The 12,725-nt window shown below is 46.2% G+C and overlaps 1 protein-coding gene across 1 annotated transcript in view; it reads left to right on the top strand.

The window, feature by feature from the left end:
* LOC119181401 (uncharacterized) overlaps positions 1–12,725 on the top strand; it is a 146,666-nt gene that overhangs the window by 121,790 nt on the left and 12,151 nt on the right. Inside the window, exons 8-12 of the mRNA XM_037432631.2 lie at positions 3,002–3,351; positions 5,003–5,144; positions 7,986–8,171; positions 8,973–9,131; positions 12,023–12,253. Of these exons, the coding sequence (XP_037288528.2) occupies positions 3,002–3,351; positions 5,003–5,144; positions 7,986–8,171; positions 8,973–9,131; positions 12,023–12,253 (1,068 nt within the window). The remainder of the gene's footprint in view (positions 1–3,001; positions 3,352–5,002; positions 5,145–7,985; positions 8,172–8,972; positions 9,132–12,022; positions 12,254–12,725) is intronic.

Genomic DNA, 12,725 nt, shown 5'->3' with positions numbered 1-12,725 from the left:
ACAGTTTCGTCCTTAAAGATTCTCAAGTATATACCAAGCCGTGAGAGCTGTCACGCCGTCGGGTGACCTCTTACCTGCTCCGGAGAGGCCTTCTTCGTTCTTTTTCTTCGCTGCAGGACCTCGTAAAAAACCTGCACGAGAGCTTTCGAAAGCAAAAGTCGATGCCTATCACCTTTTGGGCCGCCACTGCTCAGATATAAAAGAGAAAGAGTGAAAGAAATGTCGTTGAGGAAGTCACCAAATACTCAAACGTGACTGGCCGCGGGCCAGTCACGCTTCAGTATTGTGGCTCGAAATGAGACAGTAAAACGCAGGTATGGAAACGATGTCGCCGTGTACGCAAACCTTTCTGAAGGAGGGAGAGGGAGATGGCTCAGTGCACGCCTGAGTCTCCCACGCCCTCCCCGTTAGCCACATCCTCCCTTCTAAGCTTCTTAACGTGTTCTTCAACTGATCCATCGGCCATTTTACGAGAAGCTTCCTCGCGCCGACATTCGTGTTTGTTTTATTATAGGCTACCTCCCTTCCCACCGCCTATTCCCTGCCTCGTTTCGCGAGACACCACTGTTTACCTTTCATCTCATATTCTTGTTTCGTCCCCTCGCCGCTGCTCGTGATCACTGCCCCATTATTTGGCAAGCCTTATAGCTCGTCCGTTTTCCTTCTCCCCTACGGCAGAACGTATCTCCTTGGCTTCCCCGCCAAAAGGGCCGGCGCCTGAAACGGCGACTGTGCGCGATTCAGTCGCCCTTCTGCTTTACTTCTCGTCTCCGTATCGGCTTTGATCGTCGGAGCGACCTCTCCGTTTTATGATCTTTTCTCTCTTCACCCACTCGCCTCCTTCCTTTCCAGCCACCTCGATTTGGTGGCCGCCTCCGTAGACGACGACCAAGACGTGCCCAGTGCGCCGTCCTCGCGTTCGCTTGGCCAGGCGCGCGTGCAGCGGCGTTTATTCGGGGAGGGAGCAGTGCCGTCGTAAGTGGCAGGTGTGCGAGTGAGCGCACCTGTTGTCATCCGTCGTGGATACGTCGACATATTCATCAATTGGATACTGTGTAATCAGGTATCATTATTAACCCGCTTCGGTTCTGGGTGCCTAAAATCTGTTGTTCTTCAAACTTGACGTGGTTTTGATGGCGATCTCGTCAAATAGCGCGAAATTTGCCGTTTCTGCTCGACTATGTAAATAGTTCCGCTATATTTGCCGCTGGGTCCCCCACTATACTGCGCCGTTCGCTGTTGTCGTCCATGGATGTGTTGTTATATGAATGACCACCTATTCACTATTATTAGTTTTTGTATACAACTGAAACCCAATAATTCGGCGTTGGTCAATACGACACCTCTTCTAACTCGACACGTTAATCATATGTCTGAAATGCTGCGACACGTTTTTCACTTACTTTTAAGTTTCGACATTTGTGTCAACTGTGTTTGTTCAGTCCATCTCTTTAATATGTAGAAGTTTAGTAATTTTAGAAGAAGTTTAACGTGAGTGCCATTGTCATTGCTTGGTTATCTGGAGGGCATTGATTGTCGTGTGCGAGCAAACGTGCGATTTCTGATTCGCGCGAAGATATTTTAAGTCCCGTTGAGTCGATGCAAATGACTAACGATATAGCAGAACTATGTACATGCCCGGTTTCAGATTCGGGTGCTACACACTTTTAACGTTTTCAGTGATGATCATTGGAACCGAGCATCAAAGATTGCCATTTGCATATTTATGCGGTTGCACTTGATATAATTGTGCTCAGTATCACCATATCTATACACTGCCACTGTGGACAAGGCAATGTCATGTTTGACACAATGTCTATTCAGATTGCAGCCTTAAAATCGTTATTTGTTTTTCGCTCTCGTGACTGCTCGCAAACGACTATAACTTGCCCACGTGCTCAGAGCTAGCCCACTCCAATTTGTCAGCGACAGGAATACCCGTGCGCAAAACTACACTCTAGGCCAATCGTTCGTATCAAGTGACCATGAAGACTCGTAAGAGGATGCCAAAATCACCGTCATACTCACGCCACCTTGATTTATCTATTCAAATTGGATTATGTACACATGATAGATTCGTGAACCTTGCGTCATGACTTGAGATTGCGAGGGGACCATTACAAACCATGGGCAACAGAAAGTCTATTTTTTTCGAAATTGTGTTCGTTAGGATTCTGCACCACAGTACCTGACCTGTTTGCTCACTGTATTTACATTCAGACTACTTCTGCAAAACGGGGTTAAGCTCTCCGTTTTTGCGGTTTAATCTTCATCTTTTATGCATCGTTCCGACGAGCAACTTCCTTTTTGTGATCTGATTAGAGGACTCGTTTCATTTTCCTGCTGTAAGAAACAGCCATTTTTCATCTTCGTCTAGCTGCCTGCTCACCTGGGCGAGTAAAGAGAGCAATCTAGGTGCGTAAAGGAAGTGCTAGAACTTGTGAGTGCTTGGAACAGCTTCGAGTCTGTTTGTTTATTTTTTGTCCTTTTTTTACAAGTGTGTTGACGACAGAGTAAATCAACTTATTGAGCAGCAGAGGTGCACTTGTATCTTCAGTTCCCGCTCTGTTTTAAAATCTCTTTGAAGACAAAACAATTGTTCCGAAATGTTCTTCACGTTTGCGTTGTAGCTAGCTCCATCATGGGCGTCGACTCTAATGAAACGAAGTTAGTGCATCACACGTAGTGAAGGTCATCGTGGTCTTCCTTCCTAGACACTCAACACACCAATGCATGGATAGGGAAGAAAAGTATGGCTCATAATTTAGCGTTTACCATCCCGCAGCCTGTGTGAGTGCCACCATACTCCGGCCCTCTGTGTCTTGTATTAGAGTCATGTTACTTTTCGTTGTTGATTCTAAGCATCCGTGAAATCGTCAGCACCATTATCATCATCTTTACCATCACCATTCAATATTGAAAAGTCAGCACTCAGACATCATTGAACACTGGATTTAAATGAACATTCTCTCTCTCTCTCTCTCTCTCTCTCTCTGTGCAGCGCCCGAGAGACGTCGTTCGTCGGACGAGTTCGTGCTCGTGTCCTCGTCGTCTTCGGACGCCGCGTCGGCCGGCGCCAGTTCCACCGAGGACGAGAAGCCCAGCTTCCTCAACGTCCAGCTTCGACACGTCGAGAAGGCGCCGCCGCTCAACGTGGTTTTCCAGACGCGTGGCGGCGGTGGCGTCGGAGTCGCCGTCGAGCCCGCCCCTCCCCGCGCCGCATCGCCCACGTTGACGTGGAAGAGCCACCGCGAAGACAACGTGGCCGCCACCACGCCCTCGCCGACACGGCTGGACAGACCCTCAGGCGCGTCGGCTAGGGCTGAAAGAGCGGCTGCCAGCAAGAACAAAGTTAGTATAAGCACTTTTTTTTGCTGTAGGAACAATGTGCGCTTTATCTCATCACTGCACCACTTCAGAAGGAATTACGACGCTGGCGGAAATGCAGTGAGGTTGTACCCATCTTCTAGTTCTTAGGCCTGGTTTTTAGAAATGAAAAGCGAAAGAGTATAGAAAGTAGATGCTAGGAAGAAAGAAAAAGGAAGAAAAATAAAAAAAAGAAGTAGATAACCACACTGTCTAAAGTTTATCTCTAAGCTCGGTTGCCTTCAAAAAAATACGCGAAAACAGTTTCGACGGCTTCTGTCTTGAGGACGGACTCGGCACTTCTCCCAGCACCCATTCTTTCGACACAGAGTGATTATCGATCTGTCTAACGAACTGTAACATTTTTGGAGGGACTACAAATGACACCCCATATGCTTCCTTTCGTTTTCGTTAGCAACTATACTTGAATATCACCCGGAAAGGTAATCGATAATTAGGAAATGAAAGCAGTGTTAAACTTGTTATGGACGACAGACTTGCACGAGCACGACAGACTTGTACACAGAGTGTGATGTTGTAAACCGCACGAGATGGCCGGAGTTTGGTGTTGTCGATGTTCCTCTCTTTCTCTCTCTATGTCACACACACACACACACACACACACACGCGCGCACACACGCACACACACAATCACACACACACACACACACACACACACACACACACACACACACACCGCCATTCATCCCTTCCATCACACACACTAGCACGCGCGCACGCAGGCAAACGCACACACTTTCTTTATTTCCTTCTCCAACTGTCAAACCAACGTTTTTCTAAAAACGTTGTTTCAAACTCTCCCCCGTAGCTTTACCCTGCGCAGGGAACCGTGCTGTTATTCTATGATGGTTTGCAATCCGGGCCTTTCTTCTCTCACCTCTTTTGCTTCTTTCCTGTACCTACTGTTTTTATATGGTTGTGTCTGACAAAAGAGAAATCGGACCCCTAGATCCTTGAACAGGGTCTCGTCATAATGTTCTGAAATCATGTAAATGCCTGCAAAGATCTTGCCCTATCTAAAATTGACAATTCGGTCTGCTTGAGTAGAAGTTACGATTGCATTGTAGATTCTTCCAGCTTTTCGGGACATTAGTTCCTGTACCTCTCTTTACCCGAAGTATATGGGAGCTTATAAACTGACACCAGTGGAAATTGACAGGCCCACTATAGGGCATCGTCGACCGAACTAATGAAACCAACAAACAAATAAACCAAGGAAAACAAAGAGGGCAATATTTCTTATTTCTTTAAGTGTACTATGATGAGTTTGACTTGAATCGAAATGAATCGACGTCGACAAGAAATAATTTTCCGTCGGTGGGATTCCACCGAGAGAGTGATTTTTCGTCCACTTTAAGTTCTGTCGAGTGCCTTTTTTTATATACTGTTCCTTTTGGCCTCTACAGCACTAAACCGCGTATGAATTTTCACAAGTAGTTTTATTCTTCAAGTATCAATCACTTTTTCCTCGCGGTTCAGTTGTTCGGTTACACGGGAAACGTTCGGTTCAAGTTTTGGACACAAAAAATTATCTATTGCTGCGGTTGAGTCACATCGGTTTTGCTTCGTTGATGCTGGAACTTTAAACTATGCAATATCTTCTTTCTGCCGCCAGACTGCGTTGGAATCGATGGGCGTGGCGGAGTACCTGACGCCGAAGAAAGTCGAGCTCATCGAGGCTCCGGCACCTGCGACCAAGAAGGACACCGGTGGTGAAGCACGTGGGAGTCCGACCCGAGCCCCTCCTTCCGATCACGGTGAGTGTTGAGCAGAGCGCCTTACGCGTAAGATTAGCAGGCCCTGTGTCGTCTTACGTTTAGGCCCTGAATTCCTCATCAAACGTGAAAACTAACCGTCAGTGTGAACACGAGTGTTGCTAAGAATTATCCTCGCACATGGTGATGCCATAAAACGGTGCAATCAAACCGTCACAAAAAGATTGTGAGGCCACTATGACGTCACATGATACCATCACACGACATCGTCGCTTGGACAAAGGTGGGTCAATTTCGGATGCAGTGCAAGACCATGTCATGTGCGAAATGCTTTTAATGCCTCCGATCTCGGAAACATTGCTTTAACACGTTGAATGCACAGTCATCGGGGGGTGAGTCAGTACCGTCTAATGAGAACAACATACCTTCGCCCTCCAGTCGTCTTACGCAAATTCGTAAGTGACTGTCCGATTTTTCTGGAAGTTGCTTTTGTTGTCGGATACCTGATGGAATAGCAAATTAGCAACCTGAGAACAAAACAAGCGCAGTGCGATATGAATAGATTGTTAACCACGCTGACTGATACCCGTTTATTGTTGGTGGAAGACAGAAGCAGAATACAAACTGCACTCACGTGTGAAAGGTGCAGATCAATAACAACACGAAAAATTTTTTAAAGGACATCATGTACAACTTCGTAGTGGCGATAAAAACGCCAATCATGCCAGGAATACAGCACAGTCACAGCGAAACTTGAAGGACAGGCCTCGCTAACTTCCCGCCCTCTCTTGGGGCGGTTCCTTCAAGTGCACCTGCAAGATACCCGTTGCGACATGAATGACTATTATTTTGCCAAGTAGGGAGTACCCACTATGTCATTATTCATCATTCTCTGGAGGAACTATGCACCCACTACGTTTCTGTATGCAAGTGTGTTGATGGCGCAACTTACATTTGTTAACAGTGCACACAGAACGTTGATCATTGATGATTGATTTAAGTGTGCTATTTCAGAATCGTTAGGGTGCTCTCTTGCCGGTCATTCATGCACATACCAGTCTATCCCACATATTTCTTCCCACAAGCAAAAGAAATCGAATACACCGTGACAGTTTTGCAGTGCAAAAGGTGTACTTGTTGTGTTTTAAAGACGATAGTCTTTCTTGGGGACCTTCGACGTAAAAATTTGGTCTGTCTGTCTGTCTGTCTGTCTGTCTGTCTGTCTGTCTGTCTGTCTGTCTGTCTGTCTGTCTGTCTGTCTGTCTGTCTGTCCGTCCGTCCGTCCGTCCGTTCGTTCGTCTGTCTGTCTGTCTGTCTGTCTGTCTGTCTGTCTGTCTGTCTGTCTGTCTGTCTGTCTGTCTGTCTGTCTGTCTGTCTGTCTGTCTGTCTGTCTGTCTGTCTGTCTGTCTGTCTGTCTGTCTGTCTGTCTGTCTGTCTGTCTGTCTGTCTGTCTGTCTGTCTGTCTGTCTGTCTGTCTGTCTGTCTGTCTGTCTGTACACCCTTACCGGTACCTCAAACGGCCGTTCCCACCCCCAGCGCCCGCCAATATTGCTCAAGATTCAGCGTTCATACTTGTGCGATTGTCAATTAAAAAGCAATCATTGCGCATATCTGAGGCATACCGTACCAACGCATCGATGTCTTGTATGTGTGCCTTTATACTGGAGAAGGCACACACAGTTAATTCTAAGAACCGTTGCGGTAAACGCGCTGCGGACAGTGCAACACGGCGCTCAAAAAGGCAAGTGTTACCAAAGCTCATCTAAAACGACACGGCGGTGGCACTTGCCCATCGCTTTGCGTTCTACACCTTCTCGCCTCCGAGAATGGCACGCATCTGTCTCCGCAGGCGCGCACGCCTTCCTTCATTTTCGAAAATAACTGCCAGATGGCGCTCGTGTCTAACGTGCCTCGATGCGCTCGTTCGCCTCCGCTGCACGCTCGCGGCACTGCAACGCAGCGCCTCCAGAATACCATTCACTGATTTTCTTGCGCAGAGCATCAAATAAATGCTTTGTTCACTCTCTCCAGACGCATGACTATCGTCTTTCGACGGCATTTGCAATGTAACATGCAGATCCCGGGCCAATTGTTTCACAGAACAACGATGAATAAGCTTGTAACAAACTTATTGAGCTTGAGTAATATTTCCGGAGCGGAAATAATGCAATATATCTCTCGATTGATCGATATGTGGGGTTTAACGTCCCAAAACCACCGTATGTTTATGAGAAACTCCGTAGTGGAGGGCTTTGAAAATTTCGACCGTCTGAGGTTCTTTATTGTTCACCCAAATCTGAGCACACGGGCCTATAGCATTTTCACCTCCATCGAAAAGGCAGCCGCCGCACTGTCACCACTGTCACCACGGTGGGGCTACCATCACTCGAGCACATTGTCCTATCGACACGTGTTCTTGACGTACTGGTTCTTCTATGGACTCATATAATGACGTGAAGGCAGCATAATCAAATCATAATTAAGCCTAAGTAGTAACGATGCAGCTTGGGTGTAATTTCTTTCTGAACATGCTATGCAGCATCCTGTTATGTATTGAGGTCCATGTTTAGGTACATGTCAAAGCTCCCCAGTTGGTCGGAATTTTTAGAGCCTCCCCACTACGGCGTCTATCATAAACATATCGTGGTTTTGGGACGTTAAACTCCAGGTATCATCATATTCATGATATATGTACAGACCACGTTAATGTGCCAACAGAATCTTCGCGCCCCAGTGACTCCGTGTTAGTGTTTCAACATGGCTGCTTCAGTATATCAGTGCAAGCCACCGATTCCAACTTGGAGGGCGCATTTTGTACATAATAAAACTGTTGGGTTTGTTTTTTTTACAAGTGTCTAACGTTGTACAATCGCTTGCGTGCAGTTTCACGAGGTGGCATCAGGGGTGGTCCTCCGCTACGAAGGAGCTCGAGCGTCCAGATGCGTAGTCGTGAAGTCATGTCGACGGGTCGGGCGTCGCCGTGGGACACAACGGACTCGGCCGTTACACCATCCTGGATCCTGGAGGCCGAGCGCAAGAAAAGGAGCGGCATAGACTGGGCTCGCTTAGGTGAGCGAGGGGGGCCGGATTAACTGCTAGCGGCATTAGGCAGTACCGACTGATACCGTCCCTCCGGGCTGACTGAGCGAATGTATACGCCATGAGCCAAGCCCGCGACTAAAGCACAGGAAAATGGCCAAGCACCCCCCCCCCCCCCAAATTGTTAGTATAAAAATACGTCATTAATATTAATCTTCATTCTAAAATGGAAAAATATAAAATATTATTAGGAAAGTTATCCGAATTGTATACTACAATTTTCACCAAAAGTAATTAATGAAGAATAGGTGTTTCCCTGAAGTATAGTCAAGGCTTTCTACAGGTATTTCTCTCCTGCTTCCCACATAGCGAAAAAAAAAATTGCCTGTGGTTCAGGCGTGAGCGATGCGAAAGAAACGAGTGATTATGCCTTCACGAGAAGGGGCCATACAAATACACTGGTCTTGAATAGCTATCGCGCAAATAAGACACAATGGTGGAAAGATGGTCCCGGAGGGATACGTTTGTTATGAGAGAAGTATTTCAAGTGTACCACGATATTAGTATCCATCGTGGGTTGATGGAAAGAGAGAATGGAAGAAGCATTCGAGAGTAAAGAGACAGTTTGGCGTCACAATATACACCGTGAGAACTCACTCAACAAAAATAAATTACACCACTTTCACCTAGCTTCCCTCCGAACGCTTCGAATAATATTTATTCCCGTGGTACGTGGGATCTGCCAAACTTTTTGTTGTTGTTTTCAGTGCAGTAGTGAGCGTCATCGGCGATGAGGTGATTTTCCAATGAAGTTGTCCCGCTTTCTCGCAGACAAATCTTTGTCCCAGACCGGTGGCAAGCGGGCGACAAACTTGTCCAGCGAATGTCTTCACCAGCCGACTTCGGCCACCGAAGTAGTGCCTGACTGGCTGAAGGAGATTCGAAAAAAGAAACAGGAGGACGCCTCCATCAGGCTCTCGAGGAGTTCAGGTGAGTTATCCACGCTAACACGAAAGAAAAATACCTTACCTAAGAGTGGATTCCTAAAGAATTTGACCACGACTGCACCTTCTTTTGTCTAGAAATTAAAAAAAAAAACCCTGTTGAGGTTACTCCTCATGGGAAGTCTCCCTAAGTAAGTTTCCTGGTTCTTATTAGGCCTTATATTACGTGATGTACACTTTGTGTGAAAAGTATATTGCTGAGCAACAGATAGATGGGTGAGTGTGTTTGTGTTTCTATCGTTGTAAAAAGGATGCAGCGCTAGAACGAATACAAAGGACGAAATGAAAAGAGTACATAGACTGTGTACTCACTACTGTTACGAGTGCAGCGCATGTCGTGTCTTAATTTCGTCATTTGCATTTTTTATATCTCTGCCCCTTTTTTGCAGCAATATGTACGTGGGAAAGGTGTTTTGTCAGACGTCTTGTTCTGCACTTCGAACTATCATCTTTGTGCAGGACAACCATCCTCGTACAGTCAGTATGACGTACTCATCTCATCATCTAGATTAGGAAAACTTCTGAGGTTGAGCAGGCCAGATGAGCTGAAATTAATGCTAATAACTTCTCATGCTTACCAGGCCTTGGATCGTGATGCAGACAGGCTCCTGTGCACACCACTGCATAGATTTCAACGGCTCTAGGAGTTTCATTAATGCGACGAAAATAATGTTGACGTTTTTTTTGCGATTTTTGCTCAGCCTTTTCTATCACTTATAGCTTTGACTGCTGAAAAATTAGTCTACTCACTGGCCATGTCGAACTGCCATATCATATGATACCATATAACCATGTCATATGACCATACTTGCACGTAGCACTTTAGCGCGCCGCATAGCATTGCCATAACTTGGCTCAATGGCAGAAGAGCTGTTTTGAATCCAGGTTCAAAGGAATCTTCTGTGTGCCTTTAGGGAGCCACAAAATTGGCTCAGTTACGTTTCATCTACCCTCTAATTTGTTCTCAAAGGGTAGCAGGTATACCACGCATTGAAAAATCACCGGCACTCTTTTAGCATCCTGTGTCGTTAACTTTATGAACATATGCACGTTGCACTAATGTGAGTGTGCATACATTTAAGCTGTTTACAAAGAACATACAGGTACATGACTTGGTGCTGCCCAGCACTCGCTAAGTCAATGACACCTACAGGCACGGCAGAACTGCGCTCACTCAGTCGCTTTAACTGTGTAGTGTCTGTGGTCCCTCACCTGCTCTAGTTGAGCATTTAAGCATAGAAGAGCAAAAATCAGCACATTCATAATCTGCCTGCTGAGCAGTTTACTCACCAGCGCTTTAAAGGGCGAACTCTTACTTTTGTATGAAAGCTTCAGTTTCATGTCGCAAATATTAGGGTGTAGGTTGTCTCGGGAAAGCTGAAAGACTGTCTTCAGTGATAGATACCTAAAAGCGTCAAGAATTTACTATGGTCAAGACTCGTACCATAGTGAGCGTTAAATGTGGTCTCATCTCTATAAGGACCTCTTCAGAAAGCACAGAGATTGTCTGCAGGGACCATCATAAAAGCCTTGACCACCTGAGAATGTCTATGTCTTAATGATGCTTAACAAAGAGATATTGGCATATTTAAGCACTGGCACTGGGCTGGAGGTACAGACGATAGTTATAGCGCGAGAACAAAACGACGACACAGAGACAAGAAGGACACGAAAGACACGAGCGCTAACTTCCAACTGAGTCTTTACTTTTCTGTTTCGTTTTGTTATAAATTTTTCTTTGCCATTTTTCTGTGCTTTTGTTTTTTGTCTTCGTTTTTCTCTTCCTCATGTTCTGCTCTTTGTGCCATATGGTTTTTATCACATGGTTACTGTCTCCTCTATATATTTTCGTGCTCTGCGCAATAAACTCAGTTGGAAGTTAGCGCTCGTGTCTTTCGTGTCCTTCTTGTCTCTGTGTCGTCGTTTTGTTCTCGCGATATAACTATCGTCATGCCATACCAACTAGCCCAAGTTGCCACACTTCGGAGGTACACGTTTACGTTTCAGTCAAAGGAGGTGGTATTCGCAAAGCTTTATTTACTTATTTATTGTATCCTCAAAGGTTCCGTATAAAACTTTACATCAGGGGTGGGCGACATAAAAAAGGCAGTATCAGAAGTAATGGTTAAGATACAGCTGAGTCAGCTTCTTGGATGGCATTGTTGAAGCGCGCAGAAGCGTGGATGACTGCCGCGTCTTCTGGAAGGTCATTACGGTCTCGGGTGGTGCGCAAGAAGAATGAATGCTGAAATTATGTGGTGTGAGCACGTGGCATAATCACAGTGTTTGGATGACGTGTGCGATGACCTCGATGGACTGGTTAGATGAGCTGGTTGTCACGTATGGCTCAATGAAAAAAATGTAAAAAAACAGAGACGCGCAATATGACGATGACGAAGAGCGAGGGCAGGGCTTTAATTGGTTTTTTAGGTTGAGGATGCTGGAGTAATGGGAGTAATCTGTAGCAATTAATCAGGCTGCACGATTCTGGACAGACTCCAGGATTTTAGTATGATTACTTTGGTAGGGGTAAAATACGGCAGATACGTATTCAAGTTTAGGTCTATAGTATGTGCTTTTTTCTATTTGGCTTGCTGCCATGGCTGATGTCCATCGCCAAAATCGGCTGGCACATTATCTCAAAACCAATTCTAGAATAACAGGCTTCTGTGAGTACGGACAGCTCAATCACCGTAACTGCCTGTTTAAACATGGTCCTGCGCCGAAAGTGCACGTAGAACGCCTTTATTATCAAAGTCCCATACAGGACCGAGGCCTCGCCCTGCGCAGTAGACATAAATGTACCCTCGTGCCCTGCTTTATTCGTCCTCCCCGCTTTATTCGCCCATGGTTCATCTATTCTACCTTTTTAAACAGGCTCTAGTCCCGGGGCACCCTGTTCTCAGTGTGATGTAGGTGACGACTACGCGGCCAAATCGCCGACCGACTCTGTCAGTGTCACGCCGGACCAGTTCGCCATCGACAGCCTCGAAGAAGAGGCCCAACAGGGCCCACTCAACCACGATGACGACGACGACGTCTACGAGAACTTTGACCCTCAAGACTGCGGAGTGTGTAATGGCCACCGCGGCAGTTCATCTCCCGAAGGTGCCTCCTTCAATCGCACGAACAACCCACTCACTTCTTAACGGCCTGTCGTCCTTTTCCTTGGGAGTTCTAACACGCTCGACTCGACTCTCACTGAGGTGGTCTCTTTCTTTCGCAGGGCGAAAAAACAAAACAAAACAAAACGCGCTGTTTGTTCTCCGTGACCTGCCTGAAACTTGTGGCGTGGTTGCTAACTTGTTACTCTTTCTTTCTCTGTGTATGTTGGTCTCGAAAAATTTTTTTTTCTCACACGACTCGGTCACGAGGTGAGGGAATGCGGAATGCGGATGTGTCTGGGTACTTACTGGCTCCATTTGGAGAGAAGAGTTCTCTGTGTTGTCACTTTCTGTGCTCATGTGGGCTGTTCTCTGACCATTGAAGACGTCATGGTGATGGCTGGCTGTATTCTTTCTGTACTGCTCGTTTTCGTGCTGTTTGACATAATTCCGTACAATCGGGATACTGACATCGT

Source organism: Rhipicephalus microplus, chromosome 3, assembly GCF_043290135.1.
Source record: "Rhipicephalus microplus isolate Deutch F79 chromosome 3, USDA_Rmic, whole genome shotgun sequence".
Classification (NCBI taxonomy): Eukaryota; Metazoa; Arthropoda; class Arachnida; order Ixodida; family Ixodidae; genus Rhipicephalus; species Rhipicephalus microplus.
The sequence above is the reverse complement of the archived record's forward strand: the minus strand, read 5'-3'. Positions and strand labels throughout refer to the sequence as shown.